Below are 24,976 nucleotides of genomic sequence, written 5' to 3' on the forward strand. Positions count from 1 at the left end.
CGCTGGGAGTGCTGGCGGTCTGGACTACATCTCCCAGCGCGCACCACGGAGCAGCACAGGGTCCGGTGCAGCTATGGCGGCGGAGTGGAGCGTCCTCGTCCTCACCTGCCAGCGCGGCGGCTGTGTGTCCGCCTTCCAGCGAGGCAAGCGGCGGGGTTGGCGCTCGCCGTTTCCCCCCGGGCCGAGCGGGGAGGAGCGGGGGGTGCCAGCTCTCAGCTCCGCCCGCCTCTCGCTTGGCAGAGCTGGAGGTACGCCGGCTGAGGGGCGGCCTGGGCCCGCGGCCACCGCCGCTGCTCCTGGCAGTAGAGGACCCGTGGGCCCACCTGGGCAGCGGCGGGGCCACCCTCAACGCCTTGCTGGTGGCGGCTGAGCACCTTAGCGCCCGGGCGGGCTGCACGGTGAGGGGCCTTCACCGGCCGGGGAGCGGGGTGCAGCCTCTGGCGGGGCCGGGGAGGCTGCAACAGGGTGCGGAAAGGGGTGGCTTTCCTGTCCCCAGTGACTGTTCTCTGCACTGCCCTCCCAGGTGGTGACCTCCGATGTCCTGAAGGAAGCCCACATCCTCATCCTACACACGGTGAGAGCCGGCCTGCAGCCCAACTTGCAACGCTCCATAGCACCCTCTTCCTCCCTGTGACAGCCCCTGCGTTCCTCTTCCCACCAGGGCCGTGACTTCTCCTTCGATGACTGTGGCCGGGCCTTCACCTGCCTGCCTGTGGAAGAACCTGGTGCTGTGGCTGAAGCTCTTGTTTGCAACCTGGACAGCCTGCTGGGGACCATGACACACCGGGTCTGTGTGGCCTGTGGAACGGGGTTCTGGGCTAGTGCTGTGCAATGCTGGGCACCCAGGTGTGGGGGCTGAAGCCTTCGGGGTGCCTTCAGCTGGCTCCCAGCAGGGTGGGAAGAGTGTGAGGATCGGCCCCCTTCCCTGCTCTCCCTGGGCATGTGGCCCTTGTCTCAGCAGCTCTGTGTGGGCTCCCCGCCCGGCGTGTGGGTCTGCAGCACCGACATGCTCCTCACCGTGCCCTCAGCACCAGGTGAGTGGTGCCAGCCTTGCCTCCAGCACCCTCTTTGCTTTGGGACAGGGGGCAGAGCCTGCAGCACAGCTGGTCCAGCCTGCACTATGCTTCCATAAGGGTGTGGGTGCTTGGGCATTGCTGACACATATACAGTTGGAGCATCCGTCATGCCCAAAGCAAGGTGGCCAAGGCTGAACACTGCTTTCATCTCCTCTGCCATGCACCCTGTTTTCAGGCAGTTGGGCTTTGGGCAGGTATGTGTGGTGCCCCAGTGGACACTGATCTGTGTCCCTCTCCTCAGGGATCGACTGGGATGGCTTCCAGGGTGTCAGAGTAATTGCAGTGCCCGGGAGCCAGGCATATGCCAGGAACCACGGGGTCTACCTCACTGATGAGCAGGTAAGTAGCAGCTCCTCCTCCAAGGGGTGCCCTTGGAGGCACAGGGTTCCTTACCCCTCCGGTGCCTTAGGTGCTAAGGTCCCAGCCCTGCCATGGCTGCTTGGCTTAGGGCTCCCTGAAAAGTTCACTGTGGTGGTCTCATTCCCAGGGGCTGGTGCACAACATCATCTACAAAGGCACAGAGGCCCAGATCCAGCAGTGTGCAGGGCCTGACGGCACCGTCCCACTGGTATGGCATGATGTGGGCATTGGTGGCCTCATCACCCCCATCCCTTGTGTCACCGTGGCTGCAGCCTCAGCCCTGCTGTGCCCTCACAGGTGTGTGGGGTGGTTTTCTTCTCTTCGGATGCTGCCGAGCAGCTTCTGGCCACCCATGTCATCCCTCCTCTGGATGCCTGCACCTACATGGGACTGGACTCAGGGGCACCACCCATCCAGGTGACAGCCCCTCTGTGGAGGACAGGACTCCTTACCCCACGGATACTGCTGCTGGGCATCTGTTTAGGGTCCATTGCCCTCTAGGGCTTCTGCTTTCTACCACACCACACCACATTCGGGTGGGAGGTGGTAGGAGGGGAGCACCCAGCAGCAGGGAGGGGGTCAGGGTGGCTGCATGCGACAGGTCTCTTCTCTCCCCAGCTCTCCCTCTTCTTTGATATTGTGCTGTGTATGGCAAGGGGTGTGACAGAGCAGGATTTTGTGAAGGGTGGTGGTGACACCAATGTGAGGAATGCCCGCTCCGTGCTGTGGGCAGCTCTCCACACCTTCCCACTTAGCATGGGTAAGTTATGCTGCAGTGGTGCACTGACATGACCCATACCTGAGCCCTCTTCCCCTCTGTGGGAAGAAATGGCGTGGTCAGGGCCTGGCTGTTTCTCCCCACAGCTGCAGGTCTCCAGGTCTTTTCTGTCCCCCTTTGACTGGGGGTATGTTCAGCCTGGCTGTCCTTGGCTCACATGGCTGTTGGGCACAGCCACATTTGCCATTGGTGTGCTGACAGCTTTCCTGCCCCTCACAGCCTGCATTCCCAATGCGTCCTATGACTACATGACCACCTCTGCGAGCGACCACATCCACAGCCTGACGCTCCTGCCCAGCTCTGCCAGCCACCTCTGCTTCTCCAAAACAGCCCATTCACATGTAGATGTATGTCCCTCCACCCCCACCCTTGCTCACACACATGTTCTGGTGGTTGCTCTGGGCTAGGACGTGGTCCCACGTGCCTCTGTGCCCTTGGCAGCAGCCGTGTCTCCTGGAGGATGGCTCTTCAGTCACCAACTGCTTGCTGGAAGGAGCCGTGCGGCTTGCAGCTGGCAGTGTCATCCAGCACTGTCACCTCCAGGTACTTGGCTGTGATGGGGGTGACCCCAGGTTCTCAGTACGCTGGATGGGCAGCAGGGTGAGGTGGCCCTCTCTGGGATGTGGGACCTACGGCTATGAGATTTGGGGTGCCCTTCCTCTTTGGGGCTGCCTTTCAGGTGGTGCTGGGGACCCTGGTGGTTCTTGCCCTCCCCAGGCACAGGAACCAGGTCACACCTGGCTTGTCCTTCCCTGGGAACCAGGGCAAATCCTCTGTCATGGCTGCAAGCCTTGGCCTGAGTTTCTGCAGTTTGTGTCCCTGCAGCCCCACGACAAAGCAAAGTGTGCCCCTCTGGCACCTGGCTCCTGCTGGCCCCAGCTTGTCTCCCAGGGTGTTTTTCCTTTTCTGATGTTGGAATCTGGCTTCAGTTTGGGGACTCAGGGCCCTGCTGCCTCTTCACAGGGTCCCCTGGAGATTGGTCCTGGCTGCCTGCTTTCTGGCCTCGCTGTAGGCTCCTCACCAGCCCTGCAGGGCTTTCCCCTACATGACATTGTCCTGCAGGGCCACCACGTGCAGCTGCGTCATCTGCCCTGCCGCGTGTTTACTCTCACCGGCCGCCTTGATGACTGGCAGGTACAGGGGTGGCAAGGTGGTGAGAGTCTCCTCTCAAAGCCAGCGTGTAACCAGGTGCTCCATCCCTCTGCAGAGCCCAGCTGAAAGGGCCACCTACCTGAACATGCCCTGGGCTGAGTTTTTCCATCGGACAGGCATACGGTAGGTACCGTGTACCAGGAGGGGACAGGAGACCTGGCTCCCCAGGGGGTGGCTGCAGTGGGGATGTGTCACAGCCACCTCAACCATCTTGCATTCTGGCTGCCCTCTGGAAGCTGTCCTCAAGGCCCAGGGCGGTGCTGATGGGCTCTCCCTCCATCAGGGAAGGGGACCTTTGGGATGCTGAGACACCGCAGGGGAGCCGCTGCCTGCTGAGCGCCCGGCTCTTCCCAGTGCTGCATGCCCACGAGGCACTGGGGCTGGAAGACGTGCTGTGGCTGCTGGCCCCAGTGGCTGGTGAGCGGCTGGCACGCTGGCGGGGGGCCTGGCGCATGTCCTGGCAGGAGCTGCTGCCCTGCCTGGACAAGGCGGCCGAGCTGGGTGCCCGCCAGGCCCTCTTCTTCCTTCAGGGCCAGCACAAGGTGCGGCGCGTGCTGCTGGGACGCCAGGACAGCAGCCTCCTGCCCCTAGCCCGCAGTGCTGTCCATGAGGGCTACCATGAGGCTATGCTGGGCACGCTGGATGAGGGTGAGCTGGACTCACATGAGCTGTGTATTGCATCTCTGGGTGTTATGGCTGTTTGGTACTCCCCACCCTCTCCAGTGACACCCTGTCATTGCCATGGCATCAACAAACCAGGATGGGTGCAAGCCATGCAAGTCCTTCTTCCCTGGAGCCAACTCATTGCACAAGTGGGGTGGTAAGACACTGGAACAGAATACCCATAGAAGCTATGGCTGCCCTGTCCCTGGCAGTGTTCAAAGCCAGCTTGGATGGGGCTTGGAGCAACCTGATCTAGTGGGAAGTGTCTCTGCCCGTGGCAGAGGGTTGGAACTGCATGAGCTTTAAGGTCTCTTCCAACCCAAACCAGTCTAAGGCTCTGTGATTCTATGGCCTGCAGCCTGGCTGTGGCTTTGCAGCTTCCTTTTATTTTCTAGTTGCCTCCACGGCCGGCGATGCTGGCATTGCAGCACGGGCACTCGCCTGCATCGCTGAGGTGCTGGGCTGCATGGCACGAGGGGAAGGGGGCTTGCGGAGTGGTCCTGCTGCCAACAGGGAGTGGGCCTCAGCTTTTGGATGCCTGGAGAGTGGGGACATCGCCGGCGGTGTCCGGGAGCTGGCTGCTGAGCGGCAGAAGTGGATGAGCAGGTGAGGCTGAGGCTGGTGAGCTGCCCTATCTCAGGCACCAGGAAAGTCATGGAGCTGCAGTGGTGGGCTCAGCATAGAATCATAGAATGGTTTGGGTTGCAAAGGACCTTAAGATTGTCTAGTTCCAACCCCTGCCATGGCCAGGGATGCCTTACGCTAGACCATGTCACCCAAGGTTGTGTCCAGCTGGACCTTCAACACTGCCAGGGATGGGGCATTCACCACTTCTCTGGGCAACCTTTTCCAGTGCCTCACCACCCTCACAGTAAAGAACTTCCTTGTTATCTAATCTGAACTTCCCATTCTGGTAAACCCATCACCCCTACAGCTGCTGCTGAAGAGTCCCTCTCTAGCATCCTTGTAGACCCCCTTCAGACACTGGAAGGCTGCTATGAGGCCTCTACACAGCCTTCATTTCTCCAAACGTCCTTCTCTTCCCAGGCCAGCTCTGCTGGTGAGAGCAGCTCGGCACTATGAGGGGGCTGAGCAGATCCTCGTCCGGCAGGCAGTGATGTCCTCATGCCAGTTTGTCACTGTGGGACAGACAGAACTGCCACCCCTGGGGCACTGGGTGCAAGTGGCGTGTCCAGCCCGCCTGGACCTCTCTGGTGAGTGTGTCCCCTGCCCCAGGCATGATCCATGTCTCACCCCTGTGGTGCAGGGAGCTGACAGTGAGCATCCGCAGGCGGCTGGAGTGACACCCCCCCCATCACATATGAGCACGGTGGGGCTGTGGTGGACGTGGCGGTGCTAGTGGACGGGTGCTGGCCCATCGGTGCGCGGGTGCGGCGCATCAGGGAGCCGGAGCTGCGCCTGCTCAGCCTCGGTGGGATGCCGTGGAGCGAGACAGTGGCGGAGCTGGTGTGCCGGGAGCTGGAGCACTTGCAGGATTACTGCCAGCCACATGCACCAGGTGAGGTGTCACCAGCCACACAGACCAGCTCCATACCTGTGATGTCCCCCTGGGTGTTCTGACCCCACGATGCGAGGGTGCCACTTTTTGAGGGATGATGGGGTGAGGAAGCAAGTGTCAGCTTTGCTTTCTCTTTTTGTTTTCAGGAGCCCTGCTCAAAGCTGCCTTCATCTGCAGCCAGGTTGTGCAGTTCCCCTCACAGAAACCCTTGCAGGCCCAGCTGATGGAGAACTTCAGGGGTGGGTTTGAGGTGCACACCTGGTCCAAGCTGCCCCATGGCTCTGGCCTCGGTAAGTCTGCAGGGACAGGGCTGGGGAGTCCCTCCTGCTGCCAGCATGGTGATGGGGCATCTCCCTCGCTGCTCCCGGGCTCTCATCAGCATGTCCCCTGCCTGTGCTCCCTGCAGGCACCAGCAGCATCCTGGCGGGAGCGGTGATGGCATCGCTGTACCGGGCAGCTGGGAAGGCTGCCAGCACTGAGTCTCTCATCCACGCTGTGCTGCATCTGGAGCAGAGGCTCACAACAGGTAGGCACCAGGGGAAGCTGTCAGCCCATAGGGTGGGGGCCTGGCAGTGGCTGAGGCCCCTCTGCCATTGCAGGTGGCGGTTGGCAGGATCAGGTTGGTGGGCTCGTGCCAGGCATCAAAATTGGGAGGTCAAAGGCCCAGCTGCCGCTCAGGGTGGAGGTGGAGGAGATCCAGGTGCCCGATGGCTTTACTCAGACCCTCAATGATCACTTGCTGCTGGTGTACACTGGGAAGACGCGCCTGGCTCGCAACCTGCTCCAGGTAACGCCAGGGTGCCCCGAGTGCTGCAGCCGCTGGCCTCTTCTCCCCATGGGCTCTGGTGCCTGTCCCCTTCTCTGGTGCGAAGCTTTGCCACCCCAATAGGAGCTGGCACTGAAGGCTGTGTGTGCAGCACTGCCTGCCTGGGTGCTGCTGGACCCAAGAGGATGGTGACAGGGACATTCTGGCCTCTTTCAGGACGTGGTGAGGAACTGGTATGCCAGGCTGCCCTCAGCTGTGCAAAATGCTGATGCGCTGGTGAGCAACGCCGAGGAGTGTGCCCAGGCCTTGAGGCAAGGTGTGAGCCCCATCTCCTGGGCCAGGCTGGCCCTTCTGACAACTGGAGGAACACAAACCTCCCTGGGGAGAGTCTGGGCAGTCCTGGGGAGACAAAATTCCTCCCCCAGGCCCACCCTCATGTTACAGGCAATGTCCCAAAATTCAGCCTTGAAAAACAGACTTTGAGGAAGGGAGGATGAGAGACATCGAGGCTGGCTGGTGTTCTGCAAGTCATTCATGATAAGGCTGGGGGCCATGCCTGTCCTTTGCTGTGGAGTTATTTGGCCTTTGGCTGCTGGGATGCTGTGGAGGAGAAGCTGGAACATTAGAGCAAGCAAATTCTCCCCCTGTGGTGGATTAGAAATAAACAGCAACATGACAGGGCTAGGTTGGTTGCTTGACAGCAGGGCTGATTGGAACGGGGTAGATGAGAAGACAGAATTTAGCTTGTGCTGAGCAGAAGAGGCAAAGACCTGCCTCTTCTATGAGAAACAAAGGCAGATAGTTTGCAATATGCTCTCCCGCAGGTAACCTGGCACTCATTGGAAAGTGTCTGGACTGCTACTGGCAGCAGAAGAAATGCATGGCACCTGGGTGTGAGCCGCTGGCTGTTGGGCGCATGATGGATGCTCTCCGTCCCTACGTTTATGGGCAGTGCTTGGCTGGGGCTGGCGGTGGTGGCTTCCTTTATGTCTTAACCAGAGCCCCGCGGCAGAAAGACGTCTTGCACCAAATTCTAGCCAAAACTGAGGTGAGACATGAGCTCCCAGGCAGTTCAGTGGCACAGGTGAATGAGATGGGACAGTGAGATGAAATTGATTGTTGTCCCCGTAGCTCTCCCCAGTCTGTGGAGGGCAGGTCCGTTGCTGGTTTCTGCCCCACCTGCATTCCTGTTCTTTGTTTCCTAGGGGCTGGGCAACTTCAGCATCCACAGCGTCGAAGTGGACACGGGTGGTTTCTCTGTGAAGGTTGTGGGATGTGATACAGAAGATGGTGCTTGCCCCGGGGAGCACATGGCTGTGTGAAGACCTTTGCTCTGACCCGTTCCTGGCAGGCAGGCAGGGCAGGGGAGGCAGCAGCCAGCTGCCTCCCAAAGCAGGGACATCTCTGCTGATTTAGAGGCTGCTGCTTCTTTCGGCTCCAGTAGGTGCCTTAGGTCTTTATGTGGCCTTTTTGTGCTGCTACATGCCCCAAAAGCCACAGAGGCTGGAGAAGCTGTCACAAGTGGCACAGGCAAAACCATCCCTGGAAGGGAAGCTTAGCCAGAAAGACAGCTTGCTAGGGCCTCCAGGCTGATTTGGGGATTTCACTCCAGCTTTCATAGTTCTCCAAAGGGAAAAGAATGGGCAGTTGTCATGCTGCGTCTAGCAGGGACCTTCCTGCTCTTGGTGCAGCAGAGACTGCCCAACTGGGACACAACGTTCCTGCACCAAGAATGTACCTGGACATGGAATCAAGTCCTGCCCATGCTCAGAGACTTTTTCTGCAGAGAGTTACTTGTCCCTGCAGTCCCTTTCAATAAAGCAGCTTGTTTCCAATAGGTGTTTATTTCCCCTCTCTCCCCAGCAGAGCTCCTCCCTCCCAAGGGGCTCTGAGTCGCAGCACTGTGCAAGCAAAGCTCTCCTTGTGTAGGTACAGCATGTTCTGGTTACTGGCCTCCACAGCCCTGGCTGGCAGAGGTGGGAATGCTGCTGTAGGAGGCAGACATGCCTGGCAGCAGGCTGGCTCCCAGTGTTAGCTCTGGGGTATTTCTACTTGTGCTATGCCAATGCCAGCTGGGGGCGGGAAGAAAGATCCTCTTGGTGCCATAGCACAGGGTGGAAGAAGAGAAATGGTTCCCAGCTCTTGTCATGCATCTCACCAGCTCTCTCCAGGCCCACAGACACACACATATCACCTGAGGTTGCTGCTCAGCCAGGTGAGGTTTATTTACAGAGTAGCTGTCCAGGGCACAAGAAGCTAGCACAGAAACAGCTGTGCTTCCTACAGTGGCTTTCTATGGATTTTCTGAGCACCTTCTCAATAAGGAAGTCATTCCAGAATGGTTCCCATCACCACCGGGAGAGAGCCACGGCTCAAGATGTGCAGGACTCCAGTAGCTGACCCTTCAACTGGTCGCACGGAAGAAACCCAGCTGTGGCCAGCAGCACAGGCAGGGCGCTCTCTGCAGCCCCATGTCTGAGCCACATCACAACAGCCCCAAATTCCCTGACCTGGGTCCTCCCACAGGGCAGCAGAAGGGAGTTATGAGCTGGCACAAGCTGGTCCTTCCAGCTAGCTCACGTCTTGAGAAATAGTGTCACACTGCTCTCCACGTAAGAGATTGCTGCCTTGTTTCTGCTCCCACAAAAGGATGGTGGCTCTTCTTGCCCAGCCCAGGAAAGCCCTTTGCTCCAAGGAACATGAGCAGAAGGGCAGACAGCACCCCATCCCCAAACTGTCCATCAGCCTGGCAGCATCCTTCTTGCTGTTACCCCCTGCCCAGCTACAGGCGCAGGCGTTTGATGTCCTCGCTGCGGAAGTCAATCCGGAGAGCCAGCACCTGCCGGACCTCGACAGGAGTGAGGCGCCAGGTCAGCGGGCCCGAGTTCGGGCCCCAGTAATCCAGGATCTCCGTTACCTGGAGGGGAGAGATGAGAGCTGCAGGAGCCACCTCAGCACTGACCGCCCTCACAGGCGAGTTCAAATGCAGTCACGTTATTTCCTGCCACTAACAAACATCCACGAGGCATGGGGCAACTTCTCCATACGTTATGTGACAGTGTCAGGATGAGCCCAGTAAATCCAGGTGGAGTCCAGCCAGGGCTCCCACAATCCCTCAGTAAAAGCAGGCAAAGCACAGCTCACCCTTTCCAGGTTGAGGATGGTGGCCATCTGGGAAAGTCGGGCAAACTTGTCGCGGATAGTCCAGGTGGTGACTGTGGTAAGATAGGCTATGAGGGACCTCAGCTCCCTGTCAAACTGCAGACCGCCAAGCTGTGGGGTGAAGGGAGCACTGCTAACTCTGCAGACAGGCCCAGGTGTTGTGCCAGATACACAATGAATAAATACCAGGGCAAGAGGGGGAGGTCCCTGAGCGGGAGGGCTCCAGTCAGACCATTTATTGCTGGTTAAACCAGCTTATGTTTATGCCCACCTTAAAAGCCAGCTCCCTTTTTGATGCAAGCTCTTCCCAGTCCCATCACAACACGCTTTCTGCCTGTGTGCACTAACACAAGCTCTGCCTGAGCTGGCTACCAGTGGTGCCAGAGCTTCAGAGAGTAACATTTGCCTCTGCCCTGCCCCATCTCTTCACTGTGAGTTTATTTCCTAGCAGAGGGTTTGCAATCAAGACAGACTACAAGGCAGAGGAGTTTTGCTTACCCTGCTGAAAGTGGATTTGAGCAGCACTTTCTCCAGTTCAATAGCTATGAGACTGGTCATAAGACCAGTGAGGGTATCATAAATCACTGGAGACAGTCCAGCCTGGAAGCAGAAACCTGTGTCATTGTTGTGAGCAGAGATCCATAAAAGCCAAGCCTATGAGAGCTTTCACATAGAGTCATTACTTGCACACTCAGCAAGTGGGGGAATCCAGGGATGTGGGGCTTGCAAGGAAGCCCTGAGAACTGTAGGAGGAGGGGGTAACTGGATCTCTAAGAGCCCTGCAAGGCACTGCAGGACATCTGTGTCCGTCCTTCCCCTGTGCAAGGGAACAATTGGAAGATGCTATGTTGAAGCCTGGCCAAAGCCTGGCAGGCTGCCTCATCCTTCTCACCTTGAACTCTGTCATCTGCTGTTCCAGATTCAGGATGAACTGCTGGACCCAGGGATCGTTAGCCTCATAGTCGCTGAACTCCTCCTGACATTGAAATACAGAAAGGGTTGTTTATGTGGCTTGCCCTGAACAGCAGCAAACAGCCCATGGGACAGGAAGGCACGTGGCTACCGGAGCAGCACTGCACCCCTTCCATTTTCTCAAGCTCCTCTCTAGCCAAATGCTCCTTTCTAGGCTTTCATAAAGAACAAGTTGTGGGTATTTTACTGTCGCTCTGTGCTGAGGAAAGACCAGAGAACTGAGGGGAATGAGACAGTGTTTACTCTGACTGTGCTGCCTAGCAGAGGATGCAGAGTGCAGGAGCACAGCTGGAAGCAGAGAATGTTGAGCCTTACCTCCTCGATGTTGTGGGAGACGGAAAGGAACAGGTTAATCCAGGGCTTCACCTGGGGTTTGATGGCTGTGCTGTTCAGCTCACTGAGACCTTCCTGAGAGCGACAGGAAGAAGAGAGAAGAGTGACAGAGCACAGCTAACAGCTGACTGAGCACAGCAGCACACCACCTTTATAGTGACACTGACTTGATGCTGCCTCCAATCCCCACTGCAAGTTGGGGAAACTGACCCACAGGCTTGCATGGGAAGCTGAGCACAGAAGCCCCCAGCCCAAACTCTTCTGGTGCTGAAGTACTCTTGAGAACACCATACCAAGAAGAGGAAGGACACTGGCCCAAAAGCTGCCACTGTGCTGACTTGCAGCCTTGTCTGAAGAGCTCCTGCTTCCCCCACCTCTTTTCACAGGGATACAGAGGTTTTCTGGCAGGAAAGAAGCATTCAGTTCACATCCCTACAGGGAGGAAAGGACACAAACACCAGCTTTTCCACTCAGCAACAGCCAGGAGGCCACTGAGATTGGGCTTGACTGATGCCTCCCACCTCCAGTTCAGCTTAACTCAGTAGGAGAAGCTAAAAGGAGGATAAAAGCTGTAACCACAGCTAGTTCCCTGAATTAATCATAACCCCAGCTCACGCCATCTCCCCAGAGCAGCAGGTTGTCAGAAAACGCTGTTCTCTCTGCTCTGGTGCTAAAGAGCTCTCTGAAAGCTCCCTCCTGCCAACCACCCTCATTTAGCTTAGCAAGATGTCAAAAAAGCTCACCCAGCATGAAACTACTCAGGTACCAATACAGCCTGGCGCTCGCTGGAAGTTTTTAACTAAAACTGGCATTTCTGAGCAGGCCCTGCTGGCCATTGTCCGTTTTCCAAGGCAAATTCAATATGTGTGTGACTTGGGCAGGACAGGAGCTTGCTGCTCAGACTCTTGATTGCTTTCCACAGTCAGTTTTAATACTGCACTAGAACTAGACTGGAGTTTTACTCCTTACTGATGAGCTCTTTTGTTTCCATACTGACCACAAGTCTCAAGAGGGTTTGCTGGCAATACTGGTCTGAAGGCATCTGGCTGCAGAGAACTGCAAAACCAAGTGAGAAACAGCCTGGCGCCTCTATGAAGTATAAAGCTGATGGCAAACCTGGCTCTAAACACTCTCAAAAGAGGTATTAGGTCTTTCTGCTTCTCTTCCCATCAGAGACCACTGTGAAATTTTAGGGCAAGAGGCCCCAGCATGTGGATTTAGCTCCCCATCCCAGGGATTATTTCCATTTGGGAAAAGGAGGAGAAACCTGACAGAAGAACAGCTCTTCTCTATGAACAGCCCACCTTCAGTGTTATCTAGGAGGTTCTGCACAACTGACAGTGTTCTGTGCCATAAGGGTGAATGGAGGAGATGGAAATGCTATACATATTTCTTCTTTTGAAAATGCTGAACCAACTGCAACTCTGTGCTGAGTGAAGCCAAATGGAGCAATATTCCTTCTGGCTCTGCAACTGCTTCCAGTGCTTTTGACGCAGACACCAGCTGGTGTGGCTCTGCAAACAAGCTGGATCTGTTTCCATGCTTCAAAGCTGACTATTTACTCCCTCTTACCCCCTACCAGCATTCCTGGAGCTAGACGTGGCCCAGGCCTTGGGTTGAAATGATTCCCGCCTGAGGAGGCCAGCAGTGACTCAGCAAGACACTCACCTGCAGCAGGTCACGGAACTTGTTGGAGACAGCAGCCATGTCAGAGAGGCAGCTGTCAATCTTGGCCTGTGCTTGCTCACCCCCGAAGCCTTGGCTAAGCAGTTTGCTGCAGTCACTCTGCAGGGAAGAGATCCATGAGCAAGTTGAGGTTTACTAACCTGAGCAGTTTCTATCCCTTCATGTTGCTGAGCGCTGGTGCCCACCAGCATGGTTGCAAGCTAGGACAGGCATCAAACTTGCCCCTTTGAAGAAGCTGGGAGAGGACAAAAAAAAAGGACACCACAGGCTATAGCCCAGCACCAGAAAACCACAACCTCCCAGTGATACACGTTATTCCACTGGCTCCCAACATGTGCCAGATAGGTTAGGCTGGAGGAACTGGTATTTCCAGCTGATACTACCCACTGGGAGATTGCTCTGCCAGCTCAAAATTGCCTTCCTAAGGCTGGAGGGCAAAGACCTCAAGAATTTGGGCACAGCAGAAGTCCAGATGCTTTAACGGACCCCCACCAAGGGAGGATATTACAAATTTGATTAAGAAAAATAGCAGTAAAAAATCCAGACCTCACCTCCAAAGTCTTCTTTAGGGTCATGATGTTTTCGCTGCAGACTTCCACATTGTTTAAGGTCACCTGGAAAAAAAAAAACCCACAGAACAAACCCAAGTAGGATTCATTGGAATTTCTCAGCCCCTCAGCCCCCCAGTCCATACGTTTCCTCCATGCCCTGCTCACAGTACAGGCTGAAAGGCAAACATTTAAGAGAGAGTGGTTACTGTTTGATCAAAGCCTTGCAAATTCCTGGAGCTGCATGAAGCTGAGCTATAGTAACTGAGCATGTGTGCTGAACCTGCAGCAAGTACAAAGTTTGACACACTTTACTCCTCTTCCTCATCATTCTATTCACAATGTTGCAGCAAAGGTGCACTTGTGGGTGGAAGACAGGATGTATCCCAGCTTCTGGGAGAGTGTCATGAAGAACAGACTGTGAGTGGCTAGAGGTGATGGTTTAGACACTATGTCCACAAAAGCAGGAGAGGGAGGAATGCATTTGTTCCTGGGCAGGAGGAATTGGAACCTCTCCTGTCTGGTAAGTATCTGCTCTTCACTGAGCAGACTGTTCTCTGCCTGCTGAAGCTGAACTAAATGTCACGATGAGGATGGAGTTTGTGCAGACAGGGAAATGAGGCGAACTGACAGGTGAGTGAGGAATTCCAGTGGGAGAACTGCCATTTTAAGCACTTTCCTTCAAGAAGTGCAGAAACCTGCAATGAAGAATTTAATGAAATGGAAGAGTTCAGTCCTTTCTGCTCTGTTGCCTTTTCTCCTCATACAGTGAAAGAAACAAGGAATGTTTTCAGCACTCGGTGCTCACAGCAATTTGCAGAGAGGGAAACAAGTCAAGGCTGAGCCAGCCCCCTCCCCAGTGCTCTCAGAGTCTCTGCCCACAGCTCTGCTCAAAAAGCAGGGCTGGTCAAGAGAAGTGAGCAGATCCAGTTGCTCTTCCAGCAAAGTCTTTTCCACAATGCAAGGTCTGTACAGCATCCCACCATGGGGAAGGATCTGATACACTGCAGAAAGCTGGAAGAATGGCCCTTCCAGTGCTCACCAAGGGGTCTCTAATGCTGTCATGTTCTGGCCTGTTCAAGCACACAGAGAGTTGCAGCGCTGCTCATGAGGAGAAGGCAATAGGAGGATCTTGCAGGCCAAGCAGAGAAGACAACCCTGCTCTAATGGAAACTCTGATCTGATTAAGTGAGAATGAAGGAGCCCTGAGCCTGGGCCATAAAACTTTTTCATCTAGAGAGGAAGTGTGCTGAACCTGCAGCAAGTACAGCACACTAGGAACAAAATGCTCTCCCACCACCACTTTTGTGCAGAGCCTGTGAGCAACAGGATTGCTGGACACCTCAAAAGAGCACAGACTCTTCCACAGCCTGGAGGCAATCACCACTGCAGCAGCCCTAGGGGCTGTCACAGGATCATACTTGCACAGGCCCTTTGTGGAAGCCCTACAAATACGAGGTGATGTTAAAGCATCTACCAGACATGCAAAGTCAGGCCACCCACTATAGCTGAACAGGCTTTCAGGTTCGCTGAACATGTGATAGTCACACCAATCCTGTTCCCAAGAGCTCCCCATTGTCTTTCCCTTCACCCTAACTCATCCTGCACCAGCCACCATACCCACCAGAAAGGACTGCTTTGCCTCGTCGGTGCTTTCAATGCCTTTGGTATCAAACTTGCCCTGCTGCAAGCTGCTGTGCATGATGTTCACGGCACTGGTCACCCCTCTCTGGAAATCCTGGAAGGTCGTGGCTGGAAAGCCCTGCTTCAGCTTGTTGTACAGAACCTCCCTATGAAGCAAGCAAAACACGCCATGGCTTAGAGCAATTACTGTGCTCTGTGCCAGGGGACAGCACTCTGGCTGAGCCGTAACTTGAACAAGGTAAGTGGAACTTCAGAAGAGACAGAAGAGAGCTGGCAAATATCTCCTGACATCATCTAAGGGACACAATGCTGAAAGAAAAACACAACCACCCAGTTTCTGATCTTTCCCCAAAATCCTGCCTGCAGCTGTCTGCAGTCTTCAGTCAGCTCCCCACCCCCATGTTAGGATGAAAAACAGAAGCCAGATAATGTCTGCAGGCTCACCCCAAGTTCCAAGTACTAAGGAAGCTCACAGCAGCCCAGAGAAAATTAGAGATGACCATGTACCATCCAGCAGGGTAGCGCTCCAATGCTATGAGGTGACCCAGTCTCATTGGTATTCTGAGCCATGAGGTTGCTCTTTCTGTTTCTTCTACAGGTGATCATGACTACTGTTAGAAAAGCATGCCCAACTCCAGCTTCCCACACCACACTTGATGCTGCCTCCTGTAAGCATCTTCCATGGAGATGACAAACCAGAGTTCAAAGGCGAAGAACACAGGTAAGACCCTCTGACAGTAAGCACTGTTTGCAGAATGTGAGGTGGAGACAAGTTACATTGAACCTGGTGTATTTTCATTACCTGAAGTCAGACTCCAGTTCGGTGGTGGAGTGGTTGATCATGGCACAGAGACAGTCTATGCTGGAGCTGGACAGAGCACGCCCAATGCACTTCTTCACTATATAAAACACATCATCCACCATGCTGGAGGTAAGCTGGCCCTTCTCGTAGCTGTCCATGGCAACAGCCTGCAAAGAAAGCCGTCTCAGTGCCCTCAGCTCAGCTAGTAAAGGTGACCTCTCAAAAGCAGTGCTGTGAGACCAAACCTCTAGCCTGCCAATTCCAACCTGAGCTGAAGTGTACCATGAGTGGGGCATGGTAGCAGCAGCACTGATGGTGCCCACCTCGATAGCTTGATGGCATCAGGGTACACTGTGCACCGGTATCCACTACAGCCTCATACTTCGGTATGACTGATGTGCCAGGCCATCAAATCAGGGGAGAGAGCGAACCCAGTCCCCCATACCACAAGTTATGCAGTCATGTTTCCTGCATTTGGGGGAATCTCAGCGGTCAGCACATCCAGAGTGCAAAGGATAAGCGTTGCTCTGGGAAAGCCACCTGCCTGATCATGGTGTCTCCTCTGCCAGCGCACAACTCATTCTAGTTTTCAGTACCCCATAGTGCTGGAAGACCTGTGTCTGGAAGATACTCAGGGGTATGCTTGGAGTCAAAGTTCAGGAACAACCAAATACTTTTCAAGGAAAACAAAAGACCTTCCCAACAACTGCAGACCTGCCAGGTACTCATCTCTCTCCCTACGGATGCCCAGCAAAGGACTGAGCTGAGGTCTCAGCTGCTGGCAGAGAGTGCAGCTATTGCATGCAGCAGTCTGAGCCCTACCTTGTTGACTGTCTCCCTCATGAAGTATTCCTCCATGGTGATGTAGTAGCCAATGAGCTCTTGCATGGTGCGGCTCAACAGACAGTTGTTGAGGAGCTTGTCCAAGTATTTCTGATGCTCTACAGAACACAAAAAAGAACCATCAGCAAGGACCTAGTGCCAGAAAGCAGTTCCACCTAATCCCCTTGCTGCTGCCTGTCTCATGGACACCTAAAGGATACACCTGCAAAGCCCAACCTGCATTAAATCATGGGCCTCAACTGTGGAGCTGAAATTGCTGAGCTGACTTTTCCAGGTGACAAAACTGATTTCCAGAGCTCCACAGAGTACCAAACCCTTGAGCCTCTACCTTTAGGATCTGTGCCTGTAGTGACCAGAGGGCTCTCCCTCTCTATGGGCACCTTGTTTACTATACTCTGCAGTTACTCCTAATGTTGGTTTCCCCACTAGAAGGAACAACCAGTGCTTAAAATGGGTTTGGGGAGGCCAGACTTCCAGAGAATGCTCCCTTTGCAGATCCTGTCTCACTCTGCTCTGCCACTAACTCAGCTATATCTCCACTGCTCGCTGAAGGAGAAGAGAGCCTGCAAGCACTGGTATTCAAGGTGTTACCTTGCTTTACCTCCTCTGAGGCCATGGAGTCTCCCACCTCAAAATCAGCTATTATTCGTCTCTTGATGAATCTCAAGTAGAGCTCACTGCGGGCATTCATCAGAGTGACTTCTGTTAAAATAGGGTCAAGTTCCCTAGAAGGAGCATAGCAAGAATCAAGGTAGCAAGACTACAAAAGGAGATTTATTAATTTAACTGAGTAGTGTGTTCTCTGCTCTCTTACTGTGAGATCAGTACCACCCCTTCCCATCTGTGCCATTGAGTGACAAAGCTCAGCAGAATAACCAGCATGTGCAAAGAATGCACACACAATCAAACCAGGAAAAATCATTACAGAGAAGCCTCTTTTTTTGTCATAGATGCGAGAACAGAGTGAAATCACAGCAGTAAGGAGTGCAAGATGAAGCAACCTGATATAACTTCAAAATTGGCCCCACTTTGAACGGGAGGGTGGGCTAGAGATCTTTGGCAGTCCCTTCCTACCTTAGTTTTGCTATGATTCTGTGAGCCTTGGGGCCAGTGTTAGAAAAGCCTGGTCCCTGCCACCTGCATCTATGTGCTTTTGTGCACAGATTCATCTGTTTCTGTGACAATGATGAAGAATCTGTTAAAGCTCAACAGCTCAGGAAACAAACATGAGAACAAAAAAAGCACATGACAATGCAGAATGCAATATTAAGATAAGGGATGACTATGAAAAAAGAAAAACCAGACTGTCACATCAGCAGCTTTTTCATCAGCGTGCACAGAACTTTACAGATGCTGCTCAAAGCCTCACAACACACAAGTGGGGCAAAGATCCATTATCTTTATTTTACAGACGAAAAAGCAAAAGCTCAGAAACCAAACTCTGTTCACCAAAAGGTTGTGGGCGCAGGTAATTAAAATCTCAAGTACTTTGTGTGCAGTGATACTGCCAGCCCTTCAGCAATGTTTAGGCCTGAGGCTTGAAAGTAATGCGTAAGCAAAATAAAACACCACCACAGAAGCTGCCTTTATAAACGGGCAGTGAAGGGCACCTAACAACTGGATTTTATGCTTTAGTGGCCACAAAGCTTCTGAAAGACCAGGAGAGTTATTTAAATGCTAAGCAGTGTTAACAGCTGAAGAGTGGAAGGTAGAGAGCAAAAAGAGGTTTGTTTTGTACCTTGGTTCAATCTTCTCTGCAGAAGAACTTCTCATCATGCTATTCTGAACTTGCTGGAACTGCAATCACAAAAAAGGAGACTCATCAAAGCCTTTGCTGATTACTTAGTGTTAACCACTTCTGTTGTTGTCTAAGGAGATGCTTACTCAGGGTGGGTGACAGGAATGTGCTGCAGGAAGCACTGCCAGAGAAGGGAATCACATCATTTAACCCCCTCCTCCAAGACAGAGCAGAGCCTGCCAGGAAGAGTGGTAGGATGGGAATACCAACAGAGGCACCAAGGCATATGACCATGAGACAGCTCTGCAGCAGACAGAAGCGGGAGCACCACAGTGGGGAAAGTGTACTGAAAGCACCCTACAGACCTGCACAGTGAAGAATCCTGTCCCTAGGGGCCATTTACCATGCTCCCAGTGAATCCTTCTCTGCAGGAGAAGGGATAGCTACAGGCTGGACCCCTTCAGCCATCAGGGCAAATGTGGAGCAAAGCAAGGTTTCTCTCAATACAGAAGGTCAAACTTTGCCACCTCAATGGCAGTCAGAACTCCGCGGAGCTGGAGGAGGCCATTGTTGGCTGCATCAAGCAGCATCATGCTCCTCTTACCTGCCTGTGATAGTCCCTCTCTTTGATGAACTTGTCCACCACTTTCTCAACCTGCCTGTCACACTCCACTTGCAGGTGCTTGATGAGGGTGTACAGCCTCCCAGGCCCGTAGTAGGTCTCCACAATGGGCTGGTGTGTCTCCACAATGCGAGCAATCCCTGCAGGAAGAGGGGAAGCACAAAAGGAAGACTCAAGCAGGAGTTCCCATTCAGTCTGGACCCAGAGCAGAGTTACACAGTTCCACAGACAGGACTTAACAAGAAATCATCCACATCCGGATTAGCAGTTTAAACTGTCCAGCCACTATTTGGCGCTTCACTGAAGGCCTGTTATTACAACCCCATATTTCATGGCATCTTCTCTCTGATATGACACCTTCTATGCTTTCTGCTGTTTATTGTAAGACTACAGTGCAAACCTCTTGGAGGACAAGACATCTCTCTTGCTACAGACAGCTCCTGCCATGCAATGTGTCAACTGCCCTCCTATCCAGCAAGATAAAAGGTATGAAGCTTCCACAGGAGAAAGCTGCATGAGCTAAACCTGGCAGGGGACATAACTACCACCCAAACCCTGCCTCAGCTTTCAGCATCTGCCAGGTTACAGAAGAGCAGTGTAAGGAAGATCAACTTAGGGAAAGCTCTGTTCTTATCTGTCACACAAGTGTCCAAGAAAGCAAGCATTAGTGTTGGCAAGGCCTCCTTGGAGAAAAAAGCTCATCTCCAAGGAGGTATGTCTACAATATTGCTTTTTTCTCACAAACTCTCTACTCCAAGAATTAGCAACACTCCGCCTCTTTTGAAGCAACTGCCAAGAAAGCCTCAGGAGTTCTAAGGACCTTCAATAGCAGCACGGGTGCCAGGCTGGGAGAATGACCTGGCAGTGGTGCAGCCTGGAATTATAACAGACTTAACAAAGAAGATGGCTAATCACCATGGATCTCAATTACTGTCTCTGGCGACATTCCCACAGAACATTTATATTCCCTTCTCTCCCTTCCCTTTCTGCTTACAAGTTCCCATGGTCCTCCATGAAGAACCAGGCCTAGAGGCATCAACAGATTCTCAGTCTTAAGGGATTTGATTTGTTTGTCTAGAGAACTGCATATCTGAAGAAACCTTCAGGGAATACCCATCTGTTTTGAGGACACAGAGAACAGGAAATGTCTGCTTCCTGGAAGAAGCCAACAAATCCTTTGCAAATCCATTCTGTGCCTGAGCAAGCTGTTATGTACGCAAGCTTGCTTATTGTAATGCCCTCTCCTGGCTGGGAATGGTCTATTAGTTGTGTCTCTCTAGTATGACACTTCCATAGTTGAAAGAGGAAGGACACATTCTATGATCTCCTGGAGCTATAATGAAAAGTGTTTAAATTGGTGGACAATCATGTCACAGATTATTTTCAGTTCATCAACAAAGAGGAAATGAAAATTACCTTCAAAGAGGAGCGTCAGCGTGTCCGCAAAGATGACAGCAGCCCGACGGTCACTCATGTCTGTCCCCATCACCAGCTGCAGATTCTCTTCTGCTTTGTTGGCTACCTGCACGACAACAGGACAAGTCAGCTCGTGACAATCAAAGATACTCTTAATCCCATTGGGTCGTCCTCTGTCCCTTGACCTGTAGAGCTTTTGGTGGACTTCCCACTGCAAAAGCTATTGCTCTTGTTTCTCCTTTGAACAGGGATCCTTTCCTCTCTTGTGGAAAACTGAAGGGTCAAGGAGAGGCAGAAACTTGTTCTTTTTCCAGGCTCCCTTGCATGAGGTTTAAGCAAGGACAAACAGACACAGAAGGAGAAGCCATCTAGCCATTGGGGCCTGTATTCAGACACCAGAAAGCCCATCCCAGGATGCAAAATGCAGGGAGAGAGATGTACTAAGGCCAGTGCTGGCTTCTAAGATTATCAACCCAGAGCTAAGACCTTCTTCCACTACATCTGTTTATAGAGACTGGGTTTTGCTTTCCCCCTAAGAGACCAGCCAGGTCACAGTATGTTTCACGGAACATGTTACCTGCTTGCAGAGATACTCCGAGAACTTGCTCAGCCCCTCTTCATGTAAGCCTAGCAGAGGAAAGATCTTGAAGAACCGTTCCACCTGGGGTAGGTCTCCCTGTTTCATTGCTGTGTCGAACTTCTCTGTGACAATTGTCTTCAGGCGCTGTTCTGCTTCCTGCAGGAGCTTCAGGTTGGCATCAATTATGCCCCCTGGTCAAAAGGACAGAAAAGAAAGGGAAGAATGACAGCACAATGTCAGTATCATATCAAGAGCTACTTCTCTTTCCCTAGGAGAGACACCAACAGCACCAGGGTGAGAAGGCAGAAGGCATGCTGGAATTCCACTACAAGCAAATTAAAAAAGGTATATGTGTGATGTACATGCAGCTAATCTCATGGTCTTGCATAGAAGATGTGAACATATTAACTGAGACATTTGTTTAGGGATCAGGCAATTTACTCATTCATTTCCAGTTGCTCTGCTTGGTAGCATACCATAACACTGCCACAGTTATCCCTGAATGAGCCTTCTCCCTTACTTTTTTTGACCTGAACATTTTGTCCTTCACTGAGTTAGTACCTGAAATAATATTAAAGCTGTGTGCCAGGAACTCTCCTTTCAGCTAATGATAATTCAAACCCAGTAACACTTCAGAAATGTTCACCTCTATGTTACTCTATAACAGAGAGAGGTACTAAGATCTTTGGCTAGCATTAGATCTTCTGCTTTGTCTACTGGGCTAAGGCTATCTGCCACGGGAAATTATGCAGCCTCTGGTTATCTACTGGAAAGGTGACTTATCAGCTTCACCTCATAAACAGTACTTACCTTCCTTGCCCTGACGACTAAGCTCTATCACTGATTTGTCCAGAGACAGATAACGATGGATATGAGCTGCTGCTTGTTCGTAATCTTCATTTCTCAGGGCTGTTTGAACCCCATCCATGCAGAACTTCAGGTCAAGGATGTCATCAGCTCTTTGAATGGCCTGATAGAGTCGATTCTGCAAGAAAGGCAACACATAAGGCTTCCTGCTGCGGGCTGGAGCAGGAACAAGAATTATAAAACAGTGTGTGTGTATGGGAAAGAAACAGACTGAAGTGATACTTCTCTGCATAATAAACAACTATGTAAGCAGAAATGCCACACTACTTAAAAAGTTCTAAAACCAATGGCTCCAAGAGAGGAACAGCATTTATCAAAACTCAGATTGAACTCGGAGGCCATATTCCACAGGCAGAGACAAAACCACGTTATCTGTTTTGATTTGAACAGTTGTGCTGAGCACTGGGACTTGAAACCTCTTAGGCTGTATCTGCAGAAAGAATATAACATCCTGGATTCCTCACCAGTCTTGGGTGACAACAACTCCCCTGTCTTCAGCACTGAAGTAACTGATAAAAAGAGTTCTAATGAAGATTAACCTCAGCTTATTCACCATATTCTACAATGAGCTGCATGGACAGGACAGGATGCTGGAGAGCCAGCTGCTCTATGGAATAGCATATACATTTACTCTTGTACCCTGCAATACCCAGGAACCCAGCACGGTACCATTCCCTAACAACACTATATACTGCTAAAATGAAGAACAAAGCCATTTCCAGTCCACCTGCCCACTACAGAGGAGAGCATGTTTCTCTATTGTGCTGTAACCACACGAGCAGATAGATTAGGGCTTGCTGGTGACAAGTCCCAGACACCTCCTCAGTCCCGTTACCTTGGCCAGGTCGAGCTGGCGGACTTTACTGCTGACATTCTCGGCAAGGTTACAGGTGAAGGTGATCATCCCTGCCAACTGCTGGGCATCCCCCTCGATGAGCTGCAAGTTAGGGCTGGAAGACATGCAAATTGAACATGAGATGCAAATATTAAATAGTCCAATAGTCTACAACAGCAGGATGGTTCTTCCTTCAAACCCAACTGAGTTGTGGTTTAAGCCCAGCTGGTAACTCAGAACCATGCAGCTGCTCACTCACTCCCCTGTTACCCCCCCTGCCAGAAGCATGGAGAGGAGGATCAAAAGAATGTAAACCCCATGGGTTGAGATAAGAACAGTCCAGTAACTAAGGTATAATACAAAACTACTGCCACTAATAATAATGATAAGGAAAATAACAAGGAGAGAAAATGTAAAACTAAAAGGGGAAAGGGAAAAACCAAATAAACACAAGTGATGCACAAGGCAATTGCTCAGCATCAGCTGACTGATACCCAGCCTGACCCGAGCAGCGACCTGGGCCTTCTGGGTGACTCCCCCCAGTTTCCATACTGGGCATGATGTGTTGTGATATGGAATACCCCTTTGGCTACTTTGGGTCAAGTGTCCTGGCTCTGCTTCCTCCCAGCTTCCTGTGCCCCTCCTCACTGGCAGAGTACCAGACTGAAAAGTCCTTGGTCGGAGTAAGCAATACTGAAGAACAACTAAAACATTGGTGTGTTACCAGCACTGTTCTCAGACTTAAGTCAAAAACACAGCACTGCACCAGCTACTAGGAAGGAGAAAAATAACACAGCTGAACCCAGGACATCCTGTCAGCAACTGTATCTCTGAATTCATGCCTCTCCTCCAGAAGCAAAGCAACAAGATCAGACTGCCCTGCACCAGACAGGGGATGAACAAGCCTCTGAGGCTTTATGAAATTCTCTGCTTCTGAAGAGGAAGATGAAGTCTGTAAACTCGGTGCTCCAAGCTTCTATTGGACATAAGGCCACTTGAGATGGCTTTCCAGACTGCATGCACAAACTCACCACAAAGAGGCAGTAAAATTTGTCCATACCTGTAAACAGGCTGACACAAAACATCTTATCCAAGCATCAGTGCTGAAACCTGACAATCTCCGGGGTAAGACCTTCAGCCTACACCAAAATGGGTCAGTCTGTGTGAGGGTGCAACACTTCCCTCTGTTAGTGCTGCTGAGAACCAGGTCCCCAGGGATAAGGATCCAGCTACTGCTCCCTACTGCAAACTGATTTAAAGTCTGACATTTTCTGAGAATGAATATGCTTCCCTTACGACTCTAAAATGAATTTTCACGTCACACAGTATCAAGGGAGTTACTGAACAGTGCACAGCAGCAGAAAGAAGGGGAAATGGTAGGAATCACTAACCCCATGCGATGAAGTACAACCATCTTGTTCTCTATAGTGCTTTGCTGCTCCAGGAGGGCATCCAGTTCTTCCTGCACAACTTTCTGAAAGGAAAGGATGAGGTCTTGTGTGACTTAAGCTCTCCTTCAGGCCTGCCACTTATCACAGACAAGTCAAGAACACCCATCTAGCAAGGCATCAGCACTTGGAAGAGCTCACATGACAATTAAACCCTTCCTAATCTCTCATTTTAATCCTGTACATTTTTAGATTTGCCATCTGAAAGCATCAGTTATGCAAACTTTTAATCACATTTTTAAACCAGACAACCCCCAAGCTCCGCCCCCCCGCTGCACTTTCAATGCACAAGGAGCCCGAGCCCGGGGGCTACTCACGATCCGAGGACACCAGCTCCACGGCGGCAACACCGCCCCTATACACCGGCCCTGAGGACGGTCGAGGTCGTATTTGACTCCTCTGAAAAGAACCCGGAAGACAGGGGTAGGCCTGACAGAGAGACACCCGCTCTCGCACCCCGAGGCCGCCCGAGCCCGCTCCCCACACACCTCCTCCTCACAGAGCCGGCTGTAGGCAGCCTCCAGCTCTGCCAGGTCGGTGAGCGACTGAATCCGCTCCATGCTCAGGGCTGAGGCGGCCGCGCCACCTCCCTCCCCCCTCGGGCCCGACGCCGTGGCCGCCGCCGCCATCTTAGGATGCAGCTGACACGGTCCATGCCGCATCAGGCTCAGCCGGGGCTACTCTTAGCGGTGCCTGAGCGTTTACAGTAGCTCGTATCCGCCTGGCAGCGCGGCAGGATCACGCTACCCCCTTTCTCTATACAAGATCGTGGCTGTCATTTTTTATTTTAGTGAGGCTCTTGATACAGAGAGCTGGTGGATCGCCACGCGAACATTCAGGCGCCGCTTCGGGCAGCCACGCACGGGGCGCGCGCGCGCCGGACTCGGCGGAAAGCCCCGTCGAGCAGACGCGGGAGGGGATTGCGCAGGCGCGGAGCTTATGGCGGAGGGGTGCGGAGGCGCGCCCGCCTAGGCAGGACTAGCATTCTTCGCCATCCGCCTCCATCTGCACGGTAAGGGCCGCCCCGGCGAGCCGCGCCCCCGCAACCGCGGCCCCTCGGCTGGGGGAGCGCGGTATGAGCCGCGATCTTGGTAGGGGAGAGGCCGCGGCACCGAGCCCTTTGGGCCCCTCGGTGCCTGGCCTGTGGGGGGTGGCCGGGCCGGTGG

General features: G+C 52.8%; 3 protein-coding genes and 1 pseudogene across 12 annotated transcripts in view; 2 read left to right on the plus strand and 2 right to left on the minus strand.

Annotated features, from left to right (window-relative positions):
• The first annotated feature begins 49 nt into the window (after window positions 1-49).
• FCSK (fucose kinase) lies at window positions 50-8,149 on the plus strand. 8 transcript variants are annotated; one of them, XR_010608812.1, is made up of 23 exons: window positions 50-143; window positions 241-398; window positions 524-574; window positions 662-787; window positions 1,083-1,197; window positions 1,318-1,415; window positions 1,564-1,644; window positions 1,734-1,853; window positions 2,055-2,196; window positions 2,434-2,561; window positions 2,656-2,757; window positions 3,178-3,348; window positions 3,422-3,489; window positions 3,650-4,014; window positions 4,425-4,635; window positions 5,077-5,243; window positions 5,321-5,548; window positions 5,695-5,838; window positions 5,955-6,074; window positions 6,148-6,335; window positions 6,531-6,630; window positions 6,740-6,999; window positions 7,139-7,226. XR_010608812.1 is itself a non-coding variant. In XM_065663229.1 (23 exons), exons 1-23 carry the CDS (start codon window positions 74-76, stop codon window positions 7,634-7,636), a joined length of 3,252 nt encoding a protein of 1,083 aa, XP_065519301.1. In that variant the 5' UTR covers window positions 50-73; the 3' UTR covers window positions 7,637-8,149. The 8 variants fall into 8 exon arrangements, 5 of the variants coding, with proteins under 5 accessions (XP_065519301.1, XP_065519300.1, XP_065519302.1 ...); XR_010608811.1 differs by having other exon boundaries at window positions 6,759-6,999; XR_010608813.1 differs by having other exon boundaries at window positions 6,778-6,999.
• Window positions 8,150-8,514: 365 nt separating this feature from the next.
• Window positions 8,515-24,503, minus strand: COG4 (component of oligomeric golgi complex 4). 3 transcript variants are annotated; one of them, XM_065663235.1, is made up of 20 exons: window positions 24,299-24,371; window positions 24,128-24,209; window positions 23,754-23,836; window positions 22,363-22,477; window positions 21,471-21,645; window positions 20,658-20,851; window positions 20,081-20,186; window positions 18,647-18,804; window positions 18,043-18,101; window positions 16,896-17,029; window positions 16,284-16,402; window positions 15,462-15,628; window positions 14,640-14,805; window positions 13,019-13,081; window positions 12,450-12,566; window positions 10,764-10,856; window positions 10,369-10,452; window positions 9,975-10,076; window positions 9,459-9,587; window positions 8,515-9,231 (listed from the first exon to the last, which is right to left on the minus strand). In XM_065663235.1, the coding sequence occupies exons 3-20, from the start codon at window positions 23,774-23,776 to the stop codon at window positions 9,097-9,099; spliced, it is 2,139 nt and encodes a 712-aa protein (XP_065519307.1). In that variant the 5' UTR covers window positions 23,777-23,836; window positions 24,128-24,209; window positions 24,299-24,371; the 3' UTR covers window positions 8,515-9,096. The 3 variants fall into 3 exon arrangements, with proteins under 3 accessions (XP_065519307.1, XP_065519306.1, XP_065519305.1); XM_065663234.1 differs by lacking the exon at window positions 24,128-24,209 and having other exon boundaries at window positions 16,896-16,981; window positions 24,299-24,503; XM_065663233.1 differs by lacking the exon at window positions 24,128-24,209 and having other exon boundaries at window positions 24,299-24,502.
• On the minus strand, window positions 15,876-16,030 carry LOC136006102 (U1 spliceosomal RNA; annotated as a pseudogene).
• Window positions 24,504-24,697: 194 nt separating the features above from the next.
• Window positions 24,698-24,976, plus strand: part of SF3B3 (splicing factor 3b subunit 3) — a 31,784-nt gene continuing 31,505 nt past the window's right edge. Inside the window, exon 1 of the mRNA XM_065663226.1 lies at window positions 24,698-24,822. The gene's annotated coding sequence lies outside the window, so the exon portion shown is untranslated. The remainder of the gene's footprint in view (window positions 24,823-24,976) is intronic.

This window comes from Lathamus discolor, chromosome Z, assembly GCF_037157495.1.
Source record: "Lathamus discolor isolate bLatDis1 chromosome Z, bLatDis1.hap1, whole genome shotgun sequence".
In the NCBI taxonomy this organism is placed as follows: Eukaryota; Metazoa; Chordata; class Aves; order Psittaciformes; family Psittacidae; genus Lathamus; species Lathamus discolor.

Excerpts from the sequence above, each read along its gene's own strand:
- FCSK (XM_065663228.1), top strand. The coding sequence starts at position 74 with ATGGCGGCGGAGTGGAGCGTCCTCGTCCTCACCTGCCAGCGCGGCGGC. Across the intron at positions 144-240 it reads TGTGTCCGCCTTCCAGCGAG|AGCTGGAGGTACGCCGGCTG; the intron begins GCAAGCGGCGGG and ends CTCGCTTGGCAG. Across the intron at positions 3,490-3,649 it reads TTCCATCGGACAGGCATACG|GGAAGGGGACCTTTGGGATG; the intron begins GTAGGTACCGTG and ends TCCCTCCATCAG.
- COG4 (XM_065663233.1), bottom strand. The coding sequence starts at position 24,472 with ATGCGGCATGGACCGTGTCAGCTGCATCCTAAGATGGCGGCGGCGGCC. Across the intron at positions 18,805-20,080 it reads GCTGACGCTCCTCTTTGAAG|GGATTGCTCGCATTGTGGAG; the intron begins GTAATTTTCATT and ends CTCTTCCTGCAG. Across the intron at positions 13,082-14,639 it reads AGGCAAAGCAGTCCTTTCTG|GTGACCTTAAACAATGTGGA; the intron begins GTGGGTATGGTG and ends TTTTTTTTCCAG.